The 25,474-nt window shown below is 40.8% G+C and overlaps 1 protein-coding gene across 2 annotated transcripts; it reads left to right on the top strand.

Annotated features, from left to right (window-relative positions):
• The first annotated feature begins 1,786 nt into the window (after positions 1 to 1,786).
• On the top strand, positions 1,787 to 25,474 carry snx13 (sorting nexin 13). 2 transcript variants are annotated; one of them, XM_044335618.1, is made up of 25 exons: positions 1,787 to 1,951; positions 12,002 to 12,114; positions 12,245 to 12,347; positions 12,483 to 12,572; positions 14,892 to 15,013; positions 15,156 to 15,274; positions 15,450 to 15,554; positions 15,701 to 15,789; positions 16,094 to 16,177; positions 16,357 to 16,495; positions 16,664 to 16,752; positions 17,020 to 17,119; positions 17,917 to 18,110; positions 18,249 to 18,353; positions 18,525 to 18,695; positions 18,861 to 18,930; positions 19,645 to 19,787; positions 19,935 to 20,042; positions 20,149 to 20,259; positions 20,424 to 20,585; positions 20,989 to 21,060; positions 21,162 to 21,307; positions 21,798 to 21,866; positions 21,953 to 22,065; positions 22,720 to 25,474. In XM_044335618.1, exons 1-25 carry the CDS (start codon positions 1,940 to 1,942, stop codon positions 22,953 to 22,955), a joined length of 2,865 nt encoding a protein of 954 aa, XP_044191553.1. In that variant the 5' UTR covers positions 1,787 to 1,939; the 3' UTR covers positions 22,956 to 25,474. The 2 variants fall into 2 exon arrangements, with proteins under 2 accessions (XP_044191553.1, XP_044191552.1); XM_044335617.1 differs by having other exon boundaries at positions 19,609 to 19,787.

The raw sequence follows: 25,474 nt of genomic DNA, 5'->3' as shown, positions 1-25,474 counted from the left end.
CAGAGAGAGTGCACTCTGGCTTTGCTTGTGCAGCCTTCTAATAATGCACTTTATTTGGCCAAAGTGTCTAATATCAAGGGGACACTGTATTATTAAAGCATAGCTGCAGCACGTGTAAGAATCCTAATTCTGTCAGACATGAGCTCCACATGCTGTTAGAATAAAATTGTATCTTTTTGGTACTGACTCACCAACAGAGATGTACATAATATAAGTTAAAGGTGCAGTCTATAGAATTTAGTGGAATCTAGCAGAACAAACTTAGCAGAAATGGAATATATTATTCATAAGTATGTTTTAATTAGTGTATAATCACCTGAAAATAAGAATCATGGTGTTTCCGTTATCTTAGAATGATCTCTTTATATCTACATAGGGAGTGAGTCCCAAGACTCCAGGAACAGCCCCAGGCTTTGAAATCAATTTGACATAGTGGCCATACCGTGTAATTACAATGTCACATGATGCTATTGGGTCCAAGAAGACTTTTTCCCATAGACTTACATTGTGAACGAGACGCTTGTAAATCAGCAGATAATTTTTTTGAGCGCCACAACCCCTGTGAAATGATTCGTTTCACTATCAGAATTTGATCCATTCAGTCTGATCACATTTTGAAAGTCTAGAAGAGCCGCATGATTGAATTGTTTTATTCCTATTCAAGTTAGCCAGAGGGCTAAACCAGTTGTTAGCAGTCTCTAGTGAGCATGCTCCATGGACACATTGGGCCCATATAGTGTGTGCAGTATGTTTTCATCCAGGTAATTTTTTACAGTGGGAAGTGGCTTTTTTGGCTTCATGCGCCACTGAGCAACTTTCATAGGAATGAACGGGGCTTCGATGCTGTAGCCAGTTCTCTTTATACATCTATGGTGGGTCCTCTTCCATGGAGCCTGCCATGTTGCACCACCATGTTTCGATGGTAGCCCAGAACAAACCAAACTCTCGCTCTTGAGAGGGCTTTTCATGTTTTTTGTGAGTTTCACAGCCACTGTAGGTTATCCTACACACTTGGAATGGGAGGAGGAGGAGTATTCAGTTGGTTGAAATTTGCAACTTCACCACTAGATGCCACTAAATCCTACACAGTGTTCCTTTAATGCTCTGGGTCATATTTTCTATATATAAAATAATCATCAAAATATATATATCTTTTAAAGTTATTTTTTGTTGTCAGTTGATCTCATATATTTCAAGTTTCGTTTGCTAAAATATAAGTAGAATAAGTAGCCTAGTATGAGAGGATTCAACATTCAGTTCAGTGTGGTTATTTGTCTTTTTTATATTAACTTAGCCTTTTTGGACATGAAATATTCATTAATGTTGTTTAAAAAGAGTTTAATGTATATGTTTTCTGTTAATTTTATTTGTTATTCTTGTTTTGTTTTCTTACTAATTTTTTTGAACATGTTCATCATAAAAAATCTAACCTAATCTAGTAATTCCTGAAAGGTTTTACAGTTCATTCTTTATTCCTTTGCAAGAATATATATTTGAAAAAGAATCTTACTGTGAAATTCCTTAAACTTCATAAGCATAAAGTGTTTCTGGAGTCAGCCAATAATTCTTCTAATGTCTACTCCAAAAGAACTGAGAGTCAATTTTGAGAGTGAATAACTGCACAGTCAATTTTTTTGTCGTGGTAAATCTGTGTAAAAGCTGTTAGAAATAATTATTATTACAGAAGTGATTGTTACTGCATTTGTGTCTGTCAGTCAGTGACGGGTGTGTTTCTGCGTCATCGCTTTCCAGCCAATCGCATGACGACGTCGAGAAACGGGGCAGCCGAGAGACGTAAACCTTGCGAACATGGCGACGCTCCGAAGAGAGTACGGAGATTGGGAATACGAGCGATTTTAACCGAGAAAAAACACTCCTGTTCGTATGTAACAATGTGGTGGGGTTAGCCAGAGCCACCGCACGCACAGCCTTTTAGACGATGTTTGCAGAGGTAAGTCTGCGCCGGTGAAAAAGACGCGTGTATCGTTACCTTAGTTTGTTTTCCAGTGACAGACACGGCTAGTTAGCTTGTAGCAGCTAGCGCCTTGAGCCCCGCAGGTAAACACAGAGCCTGAGCGGGGAGAGGACGGGCGGCACACAGCCTCTGTGTCTCCAGAAAGGCTGCCTGCTATAAGTGGCAGTCAGCCCGGGATTACACAGCTAACGCTACGTTAATACGACGAGCTTAGGATATTTGTACTGTCAACACCCGTGTTGGAATTAGCTCGACATAGGCAATGTCGGTAGTATGCGTTTAGATTATGAGTAACGTCCCTCAAAAACGAATTTCTACATCACAACAAACACAGGTGAGCTGGGCGTTAGCTGTTTGGACAGGTAGACAGACTGAAGCCCGACGCTAAAGGAGAGAGAAAGTTTGGTATCAGGGGTAATTACCTGCATAGTTTTGTACTAATGTTAACTTATGTGTCTTCTCTAAATGTTAGCAACACTTTATATTGGTGGCAAGCATACCTGCTACCATACATATTATCTACTATATGTATATTCACATGTATATAGTCATTTCTTGCGTATGTTTCTGAGGATTGCTTAACTGTAAGTACACCGAGAGCCACTAAACCGGAGTCAAATTCCTTGTATGTGTACACATAGTTGGCCCATAAAGATGATTCTGATAAGAAGCAGTGACAGCTGAATGCAAGGATCGTAATGCATGTTGTAGCATTTCCTTCTCATATTACTTTTAGTTGTGCATTGAGTCTGAGACATTAATGCACAGTGGATATGTTTCCAGTGGCATTCAGCAGTCAGACTGTCAGTCAGACAACTTGTCTAACACTGGCTTGTCTTAAAATATTAATAAGGTGTCCTCAGTACATTGTTGCCGGTCAGTGGTTATAGTGATTATGTCTTGACTGGCCTTTTTTTTTTTTAGCATGACTTGTGATGACATTGTAGTTTTACAGTTCCCATGTGATGCAATTTCTCAATGTGCTCGATCCCTGACTGAACGCATGGACTGAGTGTGGTTTACATAGAAAGAGCATTGACCATTACATATGCTGATAAGCAAACAGGTCACACTGTCCACCTCACCTGAGCGGCAGGTGACCTAACCACCTCTTGGCGTCTCTCCAGCAGTTTAAATACAGGTTTAGCCTCGGTAATAAGGCTTTAGCTGCCACTGCACTATTCTTCATGTCTGACAGGGAGTACTGACGTCTGTGTAATGTGCAGTCAGGTGTTAAACTGTAGCATTTGCTCTTTGTAAAATGTCTCACCCAAGTAACCTTTAGTCTGAAGTGAATGATGGGCTTGTGTTTCTGTGACGAGGGTTTTGGCTTTTTACCAGGTTTGTATTGGTACCATTATTATGGAGGGAAGGTCAGACATACTGTGGTAGATGTAGCCACTGGCACCTTTTAATACAAGGCCTCACTCATCACCATTATTATCATCATCATCATCATCATCATCCAAGGCCTACCCTCTCTGCTAATAAACCACTAGCCTCAGTCCGTTTAACTACCCTCTGTTTGCTTCACCTCTGAGGTTAAAGCTGGGACTGCGAATGACACAGTGTTTATTTTAGTCAGTTATTTGTTATCTGTTATGATTTGCATTCTTGTGTTATTTGATTTCATAGCCATGTTTGCACATTTCTTATTCAAATGTCGCCTCGTTTTTTTGTACTTGTTGCTCTTTGGATAGTGTGATCAGGTTTAAATGCGGATAGTGGCATTAACTTTTATTCTGTCTGACTTTGATATACTCACCTGAGTAAATAACTTACCCACATAGTTTGTCGAATAAAACCTTTGTACATTGAGTTGGTTTGTCGTAGGGAGATGTGAGTGCCTTGTGTATGTTTATCCGTAGGCACACAAAGTTATCTCGGTGTATTTCACCCCTGGCCAAATCTCATTAAGGTGTCTTAATCAAAGCTTGGTTCACATTAAGGCCAACACACTTGTCACATCAGGCGTGCTTGTCATCTAGTACACCTCTCCCTCGTTCCTTCTGTCAATAGAAGTCTTTGCCCTGCCAAACAAGCTGACACCTTTCAAGAATTTAAGCCCCATTCAGACGTGTCCAGACATATCCACTGTGTGTCTAGGTCCTAATGAGACAGAATGTATGTGGCACATACATGTGGCATCAGAATGTGAAATGAGTGACCGTTTATTATTAATGGATTTTTATGGTTGTTTTTGTTTTGGGAGTGGCACGGTCTCCTACCATTGCACGGGCTGGAGTTCAATTCCCAGTAGGTGTGCTGCTAACTTGGTTGTGCGTTCCAAAAGCAGTTTTTACAGGTGGGAGGTTGCTGGCCCAGTCATTCCTTTTAGTTGGGTGGAATCTCATGCTTATGTTATATAAGCCTCCAGTTCCTTACACCCTCCGGGAGTAACTCCTCTCTAGAAGGTGAAAAGAAGTAGCTGGGCGCTCAGTATGTAACAGAGGAAGCATGTGGCTGACTTCACCCTCCCCAGGGTAACAGTAGAGTTAGCAGAGTCAAAATCCAGCTCAAGGGAACTGGACATACCAAATTGGACAGAAAAATAGGGGAAAACATGGTGCTTGGCTGTAGAGCTAAAGAGTAGATGGCCACAGGCTGTGTTTATAGGGTTTATGTGCTACAGATGGATGACATATCAAATCAAACATGAAGTCTCTACATAAGGTGTTGACCCGCCATGAACTGGTGGGTCAACACCTTATTCAGCTTCATTAGTCCTTGGCGTAGATTGTACAACCACTTTTCTTCCAAAAGTTATTCACTTATTTGGTGTTTTGATGATGGCTGTGTAACACACGCTCCAAAATCTCCCATAGGAGTTCATATTGGTTGACATTTGGTGACTGTAAAGGTCATATTGTTTTCATACTCATCAAACCCTTCAATGTCTGCATGTATGTTTCGCTATTCATTTATTTACTAGGCATTAATATAGTTAGGGATTTGCATACACACTGTACTACACTATGTGTTCTTTACCACCTCATGAATTTAAGTGCAACCTCTTTCTGTGTCTTTGTGTGCATACACACATGTGATCAGCGCTCGCTGTGTGAGGAGGGCTAAGAACATCATAAAAGACATTACACATCCCGGACACCATCTGTTCAAGCTCCTTCCATCAGACAGACGCTACAGATCAATCCATACAAACACAAATAGACTGACAAACAGCTTCTTCCCAAAAGCTGTGGCACTATTAAACTCAGACATCGCCTCAGTCTGAGACTAAAACTGATATGCTGCCATCATTGGGCATGTGCAATATTTATTTACTTACATGTCACTTTAAGCCTCTGATCATGTGCAATACACTTTCATTCAACATCCCAATACACCATCACTCATATCTGTACACCACACCTGTACTGTATTTTTGCTGCTGATTCTCTTGCACCTCGTTAGCTGTGTTTTTGTTATAGTTTATCATTAATAGCACTTTATAATTTATATTGCTTATATTTTGTACTTATATTGCTTAGATTTTGCACTCTTTATCACTGATATTTTTTATAATTCTGTCGTATTTATTCTTTGTAAAATTGTGTGAAGTAAATATGTGTAAAGTCTTAAATACAAATGCACTATTTGAGGTTGACACAATTTCGCTGTGCTTGCATAATGACAATAAAGTTCTTGATTCTTGACTCTTAGATCACACACGGTGCAATATAGTGCAATGTGCGGGCGTGGCCGTAGATTATGGTCTCTTCAAAGTGTTGATCATAAAATTTTTGCTCTCGTTTTTATCTCCACTTGACACCGACTTTAAATGCATATTAGCGCTAAGTGTGTATAAAATATATACCCTCACTTACCCCACTCATTACATTTTAATCTGTACTTCAGATCTATTGAAGGTGAAGTACTCTTCTGGTAAAACACAATTAGCTTTATTATAATGACAAGAAAGAGCAGTTCACCCAATTATCATGATCATATTTTTTTCATGTTAGTAATGCTGGGTTCATTGTTGATTGTTGTTGGCCTGCTGAATCATTTTGACTTTGTCTGCTTTCCTGCTGTACTTGTTGCCTAACCTAATGAAAATTATCTCAGTTAATGATAGCTAAAGGCTTGTTAGTAGGGGATTGTACAGCACAGGCTTTGAATTAAAAAGCAGCTGGATTTGCCCAATATCTGCTCTACTATGCTGTTAGTGTGGGCTGTCAGTTAAGGCTGATCACCTTTTAGATGACAGAAAGGGTTAGACACACAGGGTCATTTTTATGCAATATGTTACTGTGTCAGGATGTATTGCAGTCTTAAGTCAGTTAATAGTATTTACTGAATTTTCTGTTCCTGAATTTTAAACATGTTACTGTCACTTTCCAAATGTAAACAAAATGTTAGACCCGCCATCAAAAGTGAAACACAGCATTGGTCCCTGTTATCACTCCCAATTGACTGACAGGTCTTTTCTAAAGAAAAGACTGAATAGACAACAATAACTAAACTTAATAATTCTTTCCAAAACATTTGTTTTACATAGTTGGGTGATAATTCACTATTGTGATTTAAAGTCTCTCCTTATAAACCTGACTATTTCAGGTCTCATTTGTTTTAGTACATGAGTGAATTAACCATCATTACTGGTGCAATTTTTATAATTGCACAGCTTCAGTTTATATATTCTTTTCATTCTTAAGATCTGATCCTGAACCTAGTAAGATAGCTCTTTCTATCACGGTGGTCCTTGTGGATTAGGCCAGCATGACCAGTCAGCCCAGCTCACTCTCTCTCTCAGGCATTAACCATGGATCTCTCACAGGAGAGCTTTAATGGGCTGAGTTAACCTCTCGCCCAATGACCACCACACCGATCAGGCTTGCAGCTAAGCGCTTGTGCACTTGTGCACTTGTGCATCGGTTTCAAAAATAGAAATATCCACCCTTGAGCAGATCTTCCCATAAGTGTGTGTCTGGGTATGTACAATGCTGGAGTTGTGTGTGTGCAGTCGTTTTCAAGTTGTGCCGGGAAATCGTAATCTCCAAGACACTGATAAGAGGCTGCGTGTGTATGCCTTAATGTGGTCGAAGTCAAGGACATCGAACAGTGGAGTACACCTCAAAAAAACTTGCCTCTCAATGTGGCAGCGCTCTTAAACATTTTGGTTATGCACAGTTCAAGTTGCTAGTCATTGCATGTGTGATAACAGGGAGATGAATATATTAGGAGTTAGGACATTAATCAATATTTTGATCAAATGTTTTAGAGTTATTTTAGTGTTCTACAGAAGGGAAATGAACAGTAAATATTCCTCTACATGATCCTTTGCTGTCATATCAACACAACTGAATTCTTTTAATAGAAACCTTTATCACTGTGGCTGGCGATCAGTCGAATTAATCAAGTATGTTTCAACATATGTTTTTGCATAACAAGTAAAAGGTCTGAACAACAGAATCAAGGTTTTGTTATAATATGAACCCATCTGTTTTCTTATCTGTCTCTCACAAACAATGTTTGACTCACTTCAGTAATATAAACTGTGATATAAAGACATGCAGACAAAGTTGTTTGAAAATGTTGATAAGCTAGTTCTTTAAAGAAAACAATAACAGCCTTGAAAGTTGGTGCTACACAAGTTTTTTATTAAATTAAACATGCATAAACAGGATGTTAACTATATTTATACAGTCAGGAATTGCTTAAAAGCAAAACAATTTTAATTTAAGCCATGTTGTCCAGCCTTATTTAAGAATAAATTCCTTATGAAACGTTGTACTTTTGTGTATTGTTAGGCTCGTGTGTCCATTTAATGTGGGTTGCGTAAGGAATTGCTTAGATGTTTATGTGTGTGTGTGTGTGTTCCCAACGGGCTCGGGTGTTAATCACTGGAACAGATGGTTCATGTTTAAAACCCAGTGTAAGCTGTAATGACTCAAGAGTGTCGGTTATCATCTCTCCTACAGAGCCAAGCCTCCACAGCCTCATCACACAGCCGTACCGATAGCCTCCACATTCACTGCTGCTCACTGGTACCATTGACGTCACACTGGAATTCCAATTCTCATTTAAAATACTTTTAGATACTTTATCAAGGAATGATTGCATTTTTTTGTAAGATGGACTCTGACAATATTTCTTTAACGTTAGCCTCCTACAGATGAAAATGAAAAACAAAAATATTTTCTAAAGGTTACACTTAAGCTTACTTAAACTTACTTCTCCTGATATAATTGTCCAAAGAAAAGTGTTTTTTGACTACGATATTTACTGGAATATATATACTAGAATTTGCACACCCCAGCCCTTATATTTATAAAAATTAGCTGTATTGAATAGTTTCTAGGCTTCATGGATAATCTGGACAGTTATGAGGCCGTTATCATCACACTGTTATCGTCTTTTTGTATAACAGAGTCACATGTTAGCATGTAGCTTTGGCCTGATGATAATAAATGTGTCAGTGATTGCAGTGAGCTGCTGAAAGCCTCAGAACATTGCCAGCAGTGGAGCAGCTGCCTTTTTTCAGTGACTGCTGCGTGGTTTGGCAGGTAAACAGAGTAGATGTGTTACTACAGGTCACGCTGTTCATTGAGGTTTGCGTGAAAGTCATTACCTCCGTGTTCTTGTAAATTGTGACAACTTTGTGCTGGATAAGTGTGTTATAGTTGCCTTTTAAAGTGTCAGAGTCCAGGACACTTTAAAGACGGTTAAAGTTTGAGGCAGGGTATAAGCCAGTCTGTGAATAGATTTTCTTTGTATTTCTACCACTCCTCACTCAAATGTAATCATACGCCTCTTTTTTTGGCAAGCCCTATTCTCTTCCCAGAGTTGTAAACCTTACAGCTGGTTTTGACTTGGGAAAGAGGTCTAGTCAAGCCAGTTTGGACACATTCTGTAGCCTGGACACACATTGTGTTGACATCCACTAAATGCTCCTATTGTCTGCTTTATGCAATAACTTGATTACTTAAACTTTATGTTAACAAGAAACCTGGTTTCCTTAATCTGGCGGGTTAAGCAATTGCCACGTAGTTTATATGCATAACTGGATTTTTTGCAAGTGCACATTTGCATGACAAAGACTTAAGACAAGAAAGTACAGCACAGAGTGATGCAAGGAAACATTGGCAATGCTTCCTTTTTTATCAAAAATAATTACATTGTAAGAAGGAAACTGAGATAAGTAAGTCTAAACAAGCTCATAGCCACAGCGAGAAAAACCTGTGTGCGCTCTCTCACTGTCGCCATCAGTCCAAATGATCTGAGGAAAAAAGAAAAACTTTCCAATTTACTGACCAGCATGTGCTATAAATGAGGGTTTTAGAGTAATTGGGTTATTGCATTGCATGTAAACATGTTTTAATATATCCTGCCATTAATCAGGTTAGTAAACTCAGTGACTGCCTACTGTGCATCATAAATTCCAAGGTGTGCTCTGAGATGCTGCTGTTCTCTGAGTGTAAACCCATACGTTTAAAACCAGTTCTACTGTCTTGTGTCAGCCTACACTCTGACAGGCCTTAACCTGTCAAGCAAGATATGGTTTTACAATGAGTAGGTAAAGTCAAGGTCACAGCCATCAGCGTCTGGTTTGAATTTTTCCAGTGTCCTGTGTAATCAGCTGGCGCGGTGACTGAGGATGTCACGAACTCATCTGCGAGATCTGAACGGAAGTCATTTTTTTTAATTGACTGGTGCCAGCTATATGAAGCCTGAACTCATTGAGATCCTTTGTTTATTTTAACCCTTTGTGCTCCGGATGCACCATGAAGCAGCACGAACCATAGCGGCCAGTTGCGATAAAGATATCCACACAGCACAAAAAGCTACTACAACAGCTAGTGTCATAAATGATGAGTCCACTTAATGTGTGGAATAAATAGGCTAAATTAAATAAAAATGTTGTAGTTTTTGTGGATATCAGGCTACTCTTTGTAGTAATTTAATCACAGTTACTTGCATTGAATTAAAGTGTTGAAACCAGGTGAGATTTTGAGAATGATTTATTTATTTATTTATTTATGTTTTGGGAAGAATTTTCATATGGTTAAGACACCTGTCCCATGCACAGCCCACCAGTAACAGGATGACAGTGGGCGGCCTGACTGTGAATCCCACTGGTATTGGCACTTGGTATCAGCAGATACTCAATATAAAATGACTCCGATCAGAAGTGGACACAAAACCAACTTCAGGACATCTTAGTCATGAGGCTTGCATGTGCGCTTGGCAGGAGCTCAGCTCTGCCTTTAGACTGCCTTGAAATGTTCTCATCATGAACAAAAAACAATCCCGGTGAGTTTAGTGAAGCATTTCAGTAATGAAATTCATAATCATTGTCCTCTACAGTAGCCTTATGCAGTAAGCTGTGTTCAGTGGTTCTTTCAGAGGTATTTTCTAATCATAAATCAAATTTTGGATTTGCATGTCGGTAGAGCTGCAAGTCACACTTCATTTACTTCACAAATTTATGTTTGACTGCATTCCTGTTAACCCAGCATTGATTCTGAAGCCTGCCTGTGTTTTGTGGTCATGCTATACATAGTAAGCTGGCTGGCCCATGTTTCTGAATGTGACACAGTTGGCAGCCAGTCTAATGTGTGTCATCCAATTGTCCATAGCTGGCTGTGGCAGAGAAAACACTTGTGTTAGTGTCTCCATCTGTGCCTCTCAGGCTCCGTCAGTGGAGTTGATTATTTAAGGAACTCTAGTATGAACGTATGGCCACCGGAAGATCATCAGCGCGGATCATCATGTCATGTCAGCGTCTCTATCCAATGGCTCCAAAGTCTCAGTGTGAGCGTTGCGCAGCGTACAAGTGACTCAGGGAGTTTATCTCATGCCACCATGGGTTGTGAAGATAAATGCATTTTTCACATTATCTCATGAGACTGCGTATTTGTACAAGCAACAACCCTGAGCATGTGCACATGTGCAAAAAACACTGAATCACCTGCTCTGGATGTCATGAGTGAAATATGAAAATGCCTGGGATCAATAAAATTTAGCTCATCTAATGCAGTGTAAAAGCATCAGCAGCTACGATGGAGGTCACTGCCAGTTTAAATACCTTCAGCTTGTATTGAGCTGACCTGAGTATTAGCCTTGCTGTCTGTGCCAGTGTTACTTACACAGTGACAGCAGCTTGGTCTGAAGCCTTGGCCTTTCCCCCTGGACTCAAGGATTCAATAAATAAAAGTAACAACAAGTTTTCTACTGTTTTTATAAATGCAGTCGTTGCATCTGTGGCATTAGCATGGTATAATGGGATTGAACTTAGAATTGTCCCAAATATAATTTAAGAGCAACTCGAGTAACTTATGTGGAAAACTGGGACAGAGAGTTGTTAGGTGGAAACGAGAGCTTAGTTTCCTGCACTGACAATAACAGGAAAACCATAGGATGTGACACACGAGTATGCACACACACACTCAGTCTTCGTCTGATACTCTCTAACAATACAACACACCAAAGTGTGTGTCTTTTTAAATAATTGTTTCCTGTGCCAACTTCTAAAGTGAAGACCAGTGTTTTTTCTGCTCCATGGATGACGTCATTGTACAGTACAATTGTCTGGTCTGATTTTGTTTTTTTTTATGAGAAAGTTGCTGATTTAGTTCTCCATCACAATGGAGTGAACAGCAGAGCCCAAACAGTTTTATGTAGGGAATTTATGATGGAGCTAGGAGATAAAACAAGCCGTTTTCAGATAGAGTACTGACAGAGCCAATTCGTAAATTACTTATATAATTATAATTAATTATATAAAGTATAGGTTTATTTATATAGATCTCTTGAATTTATCATTAGGATAGCCCCTTGAGATGTAGCGTCTCATTTTCAAGGGGGTCTTAAAAAAAACACAGCATTAAAAGTATAACACATACATACAAAGACATTGCTACATAACAAACATAGGCTACAATACAGATACACAGATACAGAAAGCTATCTTTAAATGATCTTCGTACTCATTCAACTGGACTGTCATTGTCAGTGAAGTCAGTTAGGCTGTATTATAAGCTGAAATGGATTATTTAAACTGTGTTTTGTCTTTTGTTTCAGGCCAGTCTGTCCATCTGGGGATGGGGGGGTCTTGGAGTCGTGCTGTTCCTCGTCACCTTTGGACCCTTTGCCATATTCTACCTGGCCTTTTATATCTTCTGCTTCATTGGAGGGTGAGCAGAGAAAAGTTTCATGTCTTTACATAAACCTGTTCTCTCTCAGTAACCACAATACTCTTAGAGCCTTAGATAGATAGAGCAGGGTTTTTTCAGGTCTTCTCTTGTTCTCGCTTCTGTTTTCCAGGGGCTTTGCGGTCACTCTGCTCTATGGAAAGATCAACTCCGAGAAACACCTGGAAAAGTGCGAGCACTCTTACTTGCCACCCACTCAAATTGGTATACTGAAGGTAAACACATGCATTTTGACCTCATCTACGCAAATGGATTAATTGTTAATCAACTGCCAATTAGCTCATTGATTCGATTACTCACATTTCACCACATGTCTCATCTCTGCGTCTATCTTTCTCCTTCTCTTTCAGACATTGGATGAGATGCGGCTAGAGATGAAGCCCATTAAGATTGACAGGAGACTGACTGGCTCCAGTTTCATAGATGAACCACTACAACAGGTGTGTGTTTCTTTGTGTTACATATCGTGACTTCCTGTGCATTTGGCGCCTGTGTCAAAGCGCCACCAGCTACATGTTTGCAACCTTGACAGTCAAAACGGGGAAACACAGAATTGTTAACTCCCTTAACTCAAAATTAAAAAAAGATATCATGTGACTAGTGTTAATCATTTTTATATTTGCTTTTTTGAGTTTTTCTCACCCCTTTATATGGTATCACCAGCTCAGCAAAAACATTTTTTATACATTTAACATATTGACTAACTAGGAAATTACAAAAACCTGAATCATTGGTTGACGCTGTCTGTGTTCACTCAGCTAGGAGGTGACATTCAGTCTGCACAGATGATAATGGGACAACAGCTAAAGAGAGAAGCAAATATAACCGGATTAACACTGGTTGATAAATAGAAACACTTCAGGCTTTTTGGACACCGGCCCACTTTAGTCACTGTCTGACCCATTAGCTGGTCCAGGCCAGCAACTTCATCACTGTCAAACACTGCTTGACCCCTTAAAGCCTCCGTGTCTCATGTTCACAGGAAGTCTGTTCCTTGTGTTTTGTGTGTCATTGGATTAATGCTGTGCAGGATGTCTGGTAACTGATATATACAGTCTGTTATCTGGAAAAACATGCTTTTTTTTTTTCCAACAAAGGAAAATATAATCAGACAAAAACTGTAGCCGTGACAAATAACTAAATTGGTTAATAGCCTAATTAAATTATATTGTGTCACAAAATATGTTGCTGGTACACACTTGAACAAGCATTCCTCCGTTCTGACTTGAATGAATCTCAGTTCCTCTCTGACATGTGTAGTAGGGTCAGGGGTGGGTCACTTTTTACTGGCTTCTGCACACTTTTTTTCTTTTTTTTTTTCTTGGTTAATTTTCCTATGTTTGTCCTCGTGCTGGTCTGTAAATATCACTACTTTCTCTCTAGACATGACACAAAGAATTTGCTTTCAAAATCAGTTTTGTTAATTGTGTCACGTCTGACTAAGTGCTGGACAACACAATGATTATATTTCCAACCTCCAAAAGGCCCAAACAAAATCAATTTTCCTTTGTATTATCTTGATATTTTAAAAAATGCATTTAGTGGGTAATATGTATTGTACTTTATTACCATTTAAATATATATTCTCGATTGCTTAAATCATGGTAGCAGATAATGCTGCACTTATGTGAACTTCTGAAATCATATCAGACATATTGTACAGGAAAAAAAGATTGACTGAAAACTCTGTTGTGACAGAAAGTGGAAGTGAAAGTCCCTGTGCTGTTACACTGTCAGTGTTGCACCAAATCTCTTTCCATCATGTGGTTTAAGTAAAAGACCGTTGCAGCTCTGGTTGCTCACTAGCCGTGAGTGTGATGGGGCTCTTTTTCAGTTTAACACATTTGTAAATAGATCCTCTAAACGGCAGTCAGGCTATCTGTCATTATTGCCGACAGAGAAGACAGGCTTACTGGCTTTTGTCTGGTGGTCAGTTTGTCTTTCCACGCTTTTCTGTGGTCACAACACTTCCAGTAGAAAACAAGCTTTTAGCATGTTGTCCACAGCAAAGCAGCGTAGCAGGCACAGTTAAGTGCAGACACAGCAGTTTGTGATGGTCAGATGACACTGCTCTACTATAGTGTATCTGTTCCCCCTTCCTCCCTGAGAATGCTCACTGATCATTTTCAGCAGCATTTGTACTGTGAGATCTTATACAGCTAACGTGACATCATGTAAACCCGGGTCAAGCTCTCTGAAAGAAATTTGTGGGCTTAATATTTCTTTTTGTTTCGTTTCTCATTTCTATTTATGAAATAACTGAACTGAGGTTTTAAAAGGAAATGACATTTTCCTACTCTTTAGGAACAATGTCTCCTACTTGCTGCAGATATGATGAGAATGCGGCTCATACAGCAGCGGCAGATAGAGGCGGTTACATTGATTCATGTCTTGACATGATTTAATCATACTACTCAGTCGCATCCCCATTGTGTGTGACAGACTACAGCTACATGATTGATTTATCCAGGTTTCTGTGGACCTAATAGCCCAGTAATCTGTTCCCTGGCTGTTTGTACTAGACGTTGACTATCAACAGATTACATTTTCTTTCAGAGAAGAGTTATTTACTCATCTCACAGTCAACTTTGCTCCACCCTGCCTCTCTGTACTTTCCATCCCCCTCAATCCAGCTCATTGACTTGTTTTTACTAAATTTCCTTTCTATTTTTACCCTTGTTTCCCTTTCTCTTTCTCTCCTCTTTCCCTTCTCCTTCCTCGTCTATCTCTCACTCTCTTCCGACTCCATGTTTCTGTAGGTGATCCAATTTGCTCTGAGAGACTATATCCAATACTGGTACTACACTCTGAGCGAAGATGAGTCCTTCTTATTGGAGATCAGGCAGACGCTGCAGAATGCCCTCGTCCAGTTTTCCACACGGTACAAGACACATGCACTATTACTTAGAATTATTTGGAAAAAGTGACGTATTAACACTTATTTAAAGTTTTATATGAGCCAAATGTGTTCTGTATTTCTGTATTGGTTTTAATTGTCAAGTTTTGTGTTTGTACGTGCCAAGGTCCAAAGAGGTGGACTGGCAGCCTTACTTCACCACTCGCCTGGTGGACGACTTTGCCACCCATTTACGTGTCTTTCGAAAAGCCCAGGATCGCCTCGCCGACAGAGAGGACAAGCAAAGTGAGCACACACACTCATACACGCTTGCTTTCTCACTTATTTCAGAGTTTGGTGATCATTTGATGGACTGCACATTCAAATTTGATCGCAAGTGAGGCGTAGAGGTTAATGATAAAGTCAGATGATGAGATGTCAGCGGTGATGGTGACAATAAAGATGAGTTATGTCTGAACAGGGGACATAACAGAGGAGCTGGTGGACTCGTTCTTTGAGGCCGAGGTGGAGATGGAAAGGAAGATTTGTCGAGACGGAGTGTGCACTTCACTCAGAGATGAAGAAGGTAAACACACTTCTGCAACCTCTTGGGCCTTACATTTCACACTGTCATGTAGAACCCTTCCCACAAGTGTGTTACTAAACATAATCCGTGTGTGTGTGTGTGTGTGTGTGTGTGTGTGTGTGTGTGTGTGTGTGTGTGTGTGTCAGGTTTCCTTCGAGACTTGTGTGAGTTGCTTCTTTATCTGTTACTACCTCCTGGAGATTTCCACAACAAGAACATGAGATACTTCCTACGGGTGAGTGCACATAAGATACACAAATGCAAAATCTCACTCTCACTTTGCACTTTACGTACAACGATCACAACTCATGTAACTGAAGTGGTCTGAATGGCAAATATAAAGTGCAAAAATCACATATTCATTCACACAATATGTCATACAACCCGCTGCCACTTTGGTTCCCAGCCAGCGATGAGTATTATTTCCCAACAACAGGCTCCAGAAAAGCCTACACTGCAATACCAGACCATGTGACTGCATGTTTGTATTGTAAATTGTTCTGAGTGTATGTAGAAAACGTGCTGTGATGTTTCTATAGGAGGTGCTGGCGCGTGGTGTACTGCTTCCTCTGATCAATCAGCTGAGCGACCCAGACTACATCAATCAGTTTGTCATCTGGATGGTGAGATTTAACACTCACATCCATCCATACCTCTGATCTATCAGCTGTTATTTGGACTAACATTTTGTGTGAACAATAGAAAACTATCTAAGCACTACTATATCTAAGAAACAATCCTGACAGAAATGGTGTTTGGTACTGGTATGTGGTTAAATGTAAATCTGAATGTGTGTGTGTAGATTCGGGATTCCAGCTGTAACTATGAAGCCTTCATGAACATCCTGAAGCTGACAGATAAGCCTGCTGAGCTGGAGGCCGTTAAGGACAAGGTGCTGGAGGAGCTGCAGTACCTTCGCTCGCTGGACACTGCAGGAGATGGTGGACACTCAGTTTTTCCTCATTTACAAACAGACACACATACACACATGCAACTTATTTGTGATAGAGGAGGCACAAAGGACACCTGAAAATGTTCAAAATGTTAGCATAAATAAATGCACTGCTTTCATCTCCTCTCTCGTTGTCCTTTTGTTCTTTGTCCTTTAGACATCAATGTAATCAAGAACCAGATTAACAGTCTTCTGTTTGTGAAGAAGGTGTGTGAGACCAGGATCCAGAGACTACATTCGGGCAAGGTGAGAAACTGCTGCACAGCTCACACTGCTTACACTAGAGGAGCCATCTTTTAGCAGACCTTAAAAGACATATATTACTAAAATGTATTTTGGTGTAATCAACAGCACTTTTGATTTTTCCTGGGTTATGTTTCTTAGCATGATGGTTTAATTTGTCTGCACAAAGTCAGTTTGTTTATCTTTTGGCATCAGGTAGACTAAGAATACAGTTGTATCCTTTCTGCTACGTGTACCAGACTTCACTTATCCTGTCCCTGTGTTGTGTAGGAGGTGGATGCCTTGAAACTGGCAGCCAACTTCGGCAAGCTGTGCGTTATCCCGCTGGATCACATCCTTGTCCACAACATAGCCCTGCAGTTCTTCATGGGTAATTCTGGAAATGCATCATCACATGTACCACGGATGCCAAACGTCACTGTCGTCATCCCGAGGCCTTAATCCTGAACATTTCTGTTAATCATTTTTATAATCCATAACTTATTCCATTCCTCTAGAATTTATAACCCCAACCTGACTCGTTAGGCGCACTCCTTTCCAGTCTCATATGACCTCGTCAGAATTTTTAAAAGGTCACTCTGTTTTACAGATCAGATTTCGATTTTTTTGTGTGTGTGTGTGTGTGTCTGTCTAAATGCGTTGTGTGCAAACTAGGAGTTGCTCCAAGTTGCGTCAGAATTGATGTGGAAAATGAGCTCCGGCAAGCAGCCTAGACAGCATGGCTAGTTCTATCATTCTAGCATTTATACTGCTTTTTTAATTAAAAAAAAAAAAGGAAAATAGGTTTAGTACACCAAAAGTCCAAATTATAACCAACCAAAGGTAAAGAGTGGAATAGGTAAGGCCCCAGTATCATAACTGTATATCTGTTCTGTTCATGCTGCACTTACAGTTTCATCCCAATCAAAAATTCACAGCTGCAGTTTAGCATCACCTGTCAAAGACGAAACACCTGATTGACAAAAGCAAAGTCACAGTTATGTTTTCATATTAACCAAAGCAATTAAATACATGTAACATTAGAGAGATATTTAGTTGTAAAATCACAAGCAGCCAAACATATTAGGTGCTAAATGTCAAGGTAGCAATTCACTTACTGTGTATATATGTAAGAGCTACAGTAGACACAGACTGTTTGGTTCAACCGTTGTGTGTCTGTTGATCCAGATTTCATGCAGGCAGCGGGGGCTCAGGCAGAGCTGTTCTTCTGGCTCACTGTGGAGGGCTATAGGGTCACGGCGCAGCAGCAGCTGGAGGCGATGTACGGCTGGCAAAAAGATGGCAAGAAGCAGCCCAGCGCCACCAAGGGGCTGCTGAAGGCCGCTGCACTGGGTGTCTATGAACAATACCTCTCTGACAAGGTAGGAAGCATGTGAAGATCATCTGAGTATCATAAGTCATTTCGCCCGTAAATGAATTAAAGCACAGCTTTCTTATCCTGTGTAGTCTAATACTATGTGAGATGCACTGACTTCTATCTGCTCTTCTTTCTCCAACAGGCATCTCCCAGGGTGCAAGTAGATGATACATCAATAAGTCAACTGGGGGAGGCACTACAGAAAGAGGACCCCACACCTGAGATATTTGATGAAATCCAGAGAAAGGTACTAAATCTTTTCTGCAGACTTTTAATATGTATGTGATGGAATTTTATGAGCTATGCCAATAATATGAGAAATGTTATTTCTTATCACATTTGCATAGCTTTTACTTCCTGTGTTTGCAAAATACATTTTTCTGCCCGTTAACAAATGGTTTCACCCGTTTTACCACAGGTGTATGACATGATGCTGCGTGATGAGCGCTACTACCCCTCCTTCAAGCAGAGTCCTCTCTACGTTCGCATGCTTGCAGAATTGGACATGCTGAAAGAGCCGAGCTACCGGGGATCTGATGACGGCGACGGGGAATCTTTCAATGGCTCTCCCACAGGAAGCATAAACCTAGTGAGTCTTGTCTTCACTTTTTGTTGCAGGGCTTAGAAATGCAGATGTAGAGACATGTCTGGCATTGTTTTTGTAGCTCATCATCCACAGTAAAGCAGCGCTATGTGTTCTTTTATTGTTGGCAAACTGCTTAGTTAATTGATGACTTGTTTCTTGTGATTTCAGTCTTTGGACGACTTGTCCAACTCCTGCCATGATGAAACTATGCACCTACATGCCTTCATCTCTGATACAGGTACACACACACACACACCAAGTCTTCAGTACACAAAAAAAAAATCACTGTGGTAGTTTCTCGCTTGGTGTTTGACATGCTTTTGCAAGTGTGAGTCTTAGATAAAGGGTTTTGAATAAAACATTAAGGATTCATGCTAGATCCTGGCAACTTGTGTGCATGTGTTGCATTTATAGACGTTTCATTTGACTTACGCTTGGTGTGGGATTTGGGGTGTTGTAACAGCTCATGTTAAAGAATGTTTAAATTTGTCCTGCACATCGGGTATCTGTCAGCCCCTTCTTGCTCCTCCCTGCACTCTTTGTTTTTTCTTTCAACTTTTCACCTCCAAGCTTCATTTGCATGTCTGTGTCATTACATACTGTTGTAGTATTCTTTATTTCTTTCATTCCATTACCTTCACCGTTGTTCTGTTTCTCCCATTTCCTTCCTCCTCCCTCCCTCCCTCACCTTTCCTGTCATTCTGTCACATTTTCCTCTCCTTTATTACCCCTCCACACCCTCTGCTCTGCTGCATTCTTTCTTGTGCTTGCTCTTCCTACCCCCCCCCCCCCCCCCCCCCCCCCCCGTCCTCTTTGCACCTGCACACACTTTTCTCTCTTTTCCCCTCTTTCTTCTGCTTTCATCCATCCCCTCATCCACCATCCCCCTTTTTGGATGTATTTGCGGGCGGAATAGCTGATGCTTGTCTCCCCGGCTTCTGGGGTGCTGCAGGGGTTTGCAACGACCACGGTAAGACCTACGCACTGTACGCCATCACTGTGTTCAAACGCAACCAAGACGGCAGCGAGGACTGCTGGAAAACCTACCGGCGCTACTCTGATTTCCACGATTTCCATATGAGGATCACTGAACAGGTGTGTGTGATTTAAAGTCTTTGTGTTGCAGATGTACAGAACTTTTTTTTTGCTTGATCAGTGCAGCTGGTCCCAGAGGAAACGTGACAAAAGTGATGAAGCATGCCACAACCGTTGTCTCCTTGTGTTTTATATGTTCTCCTTTAGTTTGAGAACCTGGCGTCGATCCTCAAGCTGCCAGGAAAAAAGACTTTCAACAACATGGACAGAGACTTCTTGGAAAAGAGGAAAAAAGACCTCAATGCTTATTTACAGGTACCAGTTTTATATGATAGTGTTGATAAGGCATTTTTAATGTGCGTGTGTGCGTCATTTTGTCGAATGTATTTCAACTTTGTGTGTGTGTGTGTGTGTGTTTCAGTTGCTGCTGAACCCAGAGATGGTGAAAGCCTGCCCGACTCTGATTCCTTATGTCTATGACTTCTTAGAGAACAAGGCCTACAGCAAGGGCAAGGGAGAGTTTGCACGCAAGGTCACTTAAAGTTTTTATACAAAAATCTGTATTTCAGTGTCATTTATTTACTACCAGACAATTGCAAAGTATAATGCTTACAGTTAAGCTTTCGGTATGTAGGTATTTATCTTATGAGTTATGTACAAACTCACTATTCTATCTCTGTTTCATTCCCCCATCAGATAGACACATTTGTGAATCCTCTCCGGAGCTCCATGAGGAACGTGTCCAACGCGGTGAAGTCCCTGCCAGACAGTCTGGCTGAGGGCATGAACAAAGTCTCTGACAACATGGGTCGCATGTCAGAAAGACTGGGCCAGGACATCAAACAGTCCATATTCAAGGTACCACCATCAAATACTGCAAGTATTTTGCATCTTGTATCCGTGCTTTTGTTCTAGAGGAGAGGTGTCTTTTGTTTGATCTCAACATGTTTTGTTAGCTTTTCACACACTCACTTGGCTGTGGTTATAATTCATGTACTCCACAGGGGCACTTGCATTTTGTTCAAGTGTTGTACAGCCCTTCATCCTGTAGCTTTTCAGTTTAACACAATTCAACTATTTATGAAAATCAAAAATCCTGGCACTGCATCTTCTCTACTACCATACATTTTTACACCTGTTTCAAACTCATGTAACCTGATCAAACCTGTCAGGCTTACGATACAACTTCTAAGAATAAAGTGTCTGATGATTTAGTTAATCCAACCTCTAACCATTCAGTGTCTTCTCTCTACTTTTCCAGGTGCCTCCACTCCTCCCCAAGTCCGACATCGACCCTGAACACTGTCGAGTCTCCGCCCAGCTTGATGATAACGTGAGTCATTGTGCCATCTGGGTGCTTGATGTTTTGTTTCTTTTATTTCTTTGTGGTGTTTTGGGTAAAATGGTCATTTACATATGTGTTTGTGTGTCCAGGTTGATGATAACATTCCACTACGCGTAATGCTGCTGCTGATGGACGAGGTGTTTGACCTTAAGGAGAAAAACCAGTGGCTGCGCAGAAACATTAAGAACCTGCTACAGCAGCTCATCAGGGCCACATATGGAGACACCATTAACAGGTCAGAGACACACAAAGTCCTCATAGCAGACTGAAATACAGTCCATAGACTTGGCATATTTTGGCACATGTGCAATGTTTAATTTATTTTAATACCCACACACCAAACATGTCTATGAATTATCCCAAACTCAACCAAACCTATTAATAATCTTGCAGAATCTCATTTGGTTTAAGAGTGATTTGTTGTTTTTTGGCATTTAAATCTAAATATACTTGAAACAAACATCTCATGACCTAATATGCATAGTCTGTAACTCTGTATATTTACAGCAGAACCAGTTCCACTAGAACAAACAGCAGAATTAGAATAAGTTCACAGAATGTGTGCACACTTAAACTGAACACAAGCACACACACGTCCATACTCTAAAACAGTCTCTCAGTAGACCACACATATATATCCACACAAAACAATGAGCACTGCATAATTAGCTTCACACACACACACACACAGCACAACCTGAATCATCTTTCCTTTGTCTCTGCAGGAAAATTGTGGACCATGTGGACTACATGACCTCACCGGAGCAGGTGGCAGATTATGTCAAGAAGTTTAGGTAACCCCTCCTCTTTTCTTACAAATCATTCTCAGTGGTCAGATGAGTTTTGAGTAACCTTCAGTGGCTCCGCCCCCCCCGTACAGGGATTCCTACTGGCCCAATGGTATTCTGGCTGAGACGCAACCCCGTCGGGACAAGAACATCCGCATGAGGACGCGAGTAGCCGCTAAGACCAGCCTGCTGGGCATCATGCCAGGTGAAAACACACACACACAATGAACATTTGTCTCCACCACATTAAATGATTGATGGACTGTTACAACACCTGGACGTTTGTCTGATATGTTGTATTTTATAATATGTTCGAGTGTTGTCAGCAAACCTGAAAACTAAATAGTCAGTCCTCATCATTGAAGCCAAAAAACAATGCTTGAAAGCAAATTCGATAAAGCATGAATCTCACCTTGTGCGGCTTGTCCGAGTTTATATTCAAGTGTGGATTGGGCTCATTGCTGGCAACTATGACTGCTGTTCTCACCAGTTGTAATTGCATTGGGTGTTTACTGCCCTCTGGCTTCAGGAGGTAGTAATGAGCCCTTTACAACTCTGTGGATCACATTCCAAAACTTACTTTGAAAAGCCACTTAAAGGTGAAATGTATTGGAAGTGTTTTTAAATCATGTTTTTCGGTTTTACAAGTAAAAAAGACGTCCACGGATGAGGGCTAAACTTGTTGGTTTGGTCAGTGCACTTAAATGCAGACAAGATTTCAGCCTCTTTTAATAGTGCCCCTCCTGGTCAGCCCAAGTACTGCAATGGTTTGACATCAGGGCAAAAATAAAACCCCTGCCTCTCAGAGAATTTTGTGCACACCACTGATGTCTCCATTATTTTTCTCTCTCTGCCTCAGATGAGTTGAAGCACATCATCGGGGCGGACACCACACGGAAGGGCATACTGCGCGTCTTCGACATGTTTCAGTACCAACCCATGAACCGTCGTCTGGTCTACGTTTTCCTTGAGGGTTTCCTGGAGACCATGTTCCCTCAGTACAAATTCCCCGAGCTCTTTGTCAAGTTGCACTCCCGCTCTCCACGCATACACAGATACAGCCAGAAACTCAAATCCTCCTCCCTCAAGAGGTGACAGGAGAGGACCGAGGCAATGGGACACGGGCCGACGAGAGACACACAAACTTGAGAGCTAAAAGTGAGAGTTTAGGGGGGAGGGGGGGGGGCTTGACGTGAACGTTGAGATATGTGTGTGTGATTTCTGCCCCTACCGCTTCCCTCACACACTCTTTTCGGTGAAAAACACTCCAATTATCCAGCTAATTATTTCTGTCAACACAGAACTGAAAGTTGAAAAACACACACATGCGCAAACACAAATCCTGTAATTTGCACCAAGACTGAACATGACAGTCTTTCTTTTAGTCTACATTATTTTCCCCCCTCCTTTTTGGATTTTTTTTTTTTTGTTGTTGTCGTCGTTGTTGTTGTTGTGCTTAGCTTTGGCTGGGCCAGTCAATGCTGCTTTCTCACGGTCCAGAGAGCAGACCACAAATACTGTATTGTTTTTAAACTGCAGGAGTAGATAGCATAGACCCACACCTTGCCTTACCTTTCCCGCTTTTGTCTTTTGGCCAGCACAGTCCTACCATCTCAGTGAGCTGGCCACTCGGCTGTAGTCAAACTTACCCTCATGCTGTAGACATTTTATCTGCAAAAGCTGCATACTTGTAAACAACAAACAATATTTTTGTTTTCATAGCAACCAAATATGTCAATAGCACTGGGTTAAGAGGCACTGTTTTTAAAATGTGACTGAACAAATATGGGTCGAAAGGATGATTTTAAAAAAAAAAATTTGTTGATTTTTTTTTTTTTTTTTTTTTCCAGCCTCAGTGCTTCTCTTGAGACATGAGACTTTTTTTTTTCTTTCCAAAGTGTTACATCATCTGTGCCGCTCATGATCCTTAAAAAAAATAGGCCACATCCCCTTTAACGCTACTGTCGTAACCCTGTGACAACCAAAGCCCATGCTGTTCATACGTGTGCGTGTACTGGTTTGACGTCAAGGATACTCTGAACATTACTGTGCTTCATATCGTTAATCATGTGAAGAAAAAAACAACGCAATGTTGACCTTTTTTAATATAAAAGGTGAGGCTTTGAAGACCCACTGAAGTGTGTTATAGTTGGTCCCTGTGGGAGGCTCAGCTCTGGCTGTCCAAAGCGCACTATCATGTACGCTTCAAAGAATGTACTCTCTGGTCTAGTCTGTATTTGGCTTGTGTAGAATTTTGAGTGAATGGGAGTGTGTGTGTGTGTGAGTGTGTGAGTTAAGCAAGCAAGATGCAACCCTCTTCAGTCAGAAACCGTGCCAGTGTGAGCTAGTGAACCAGCCTTAATACTATATACAGTATATACTGACCAAGAGACGCACGCTAGAAGTAGCTCTCCTTCACACGACCGAACACGACAAGGAAATCAAGATAGAGATATGGAGATATATCCCTAATCACTTTTATTCAGAGAAAAGGTCTTTAATTTTGTGCAATATATTTTTTTTCTTTAATGCATGTGCATTTTGAATCATTGTATACTGAAAAAAAAGTTAATTCATATTGTTTTAATAGTAGAAAACATGAAACGTTTCCCCAGAAATGTCTTCTTACCCCAACAACTTAACATTCCGTTGTTGTAAAAGTACTACATTTATTTTACAGACTTGTTTTATAAGTCTGAGTTTTTTTTGTTTTGTTTTGTTTGGTTTTTGGGTGTGTGGGGGGTGTTTTCCACTCATCCCTTACCCACTCGTGCAGAATCTGTGTTTTTGGGTATCGATTCAGGCAGTGGTAGGGTGTTTTTCTGTGCGGCAGCCTGATGATTAGCTCACCGGGCTACAGCTAGTTCAGAGGCAGCCTCGAACAACTGCTTCTTTTTAACTCATAAGTGGTGTTTTACGCATTCAAGCCTGTTCTGTTGAGCGTGAACAGACCTTTTGTCATTATGAACTGACAGCCGGAGGGACTCCCCGCCCCCTCCCCCCTCCTCCTGTCCAATAGGCTCGCCGGAGAGCCATGTCCTGTGACCAATGGAATCACTGCTAATGAGCACTTACCGTAGCAACTATGGGAGAGCTTCTCCCATCCGCTAAACGGAGCCCCATTCTGCTGCAGTCATTGGATGGAACTCCTTCGTCTGCTGTGATTTGCTTGCACTGAGCAGCCCTGGTGGACTCCGATTGGCTGAGTAGGAGGACATGAACTTGAACCTCTCATACAGGGAGGTGAATATTTTGTCCCCGCGGTGGAGAAGGAGATGTCACCTTTAACTTTCTGCACACCTCTCCATACAGGAAGGCTTGTTTGTTTGTTTTTTAACCCCAGTATATATGAATCTATGATAATGAAAATTGTGCATATCTGTGTACAGTATGTGTTAATAGTGTGCCTAAATGTACTGTCAACTCTATTTTCATATTTTTCTTTAACCTCAAAAAAAAAAATTCAATCAGAATGTCATGATCATTTTACGCGACTGAAAATGACTTTAGGGTGTTTTTTTGCATCATGCTTATCAAACTCTTCCTTGTGAGCAGTTGTGCTCAGATCAGTATAACACTAATAAAAGGTAACTCAGACTAACTGACCCACAGTG

The sequence above is a fragment of the Thunnus albacares genome, chromosome 19, assembly GCF_914725855.1.
Source record: "Thunnus albacares chromosome 19, fThuAlb1.1, whole genome shotgun sequence".
In the NCBI taxonomy this organism is placed as follows: Eukaryota; Metazoa; Chordata; class Actinopteri; order Scombriformes; family Scombridae; genus Thunnus; species Thunnus albacares.
This window is presented reverse-complemented; position numbering and strand designations above follow the sequence as displayed.

Excerpts from the sequence above, each read along its gene's own strand:
- snx13 (XM_044335617.1), top strand. Across the intron at positions 15,014-15,155 it reads CTCGTCCAGTTTTCCACACG|GTCCAAAGAGGTGGACTGGC; the intron begins GTACAAGACACA and ends GTACGTGCCAAG. Across the intron at positions 21,061-21,161 it reads CCGCCCAGCTTGATGATAAC|GTTGATGATAACATTCCACT; the intron begins GTGAGTCATTGT and ends TTGTGTGTCCAG.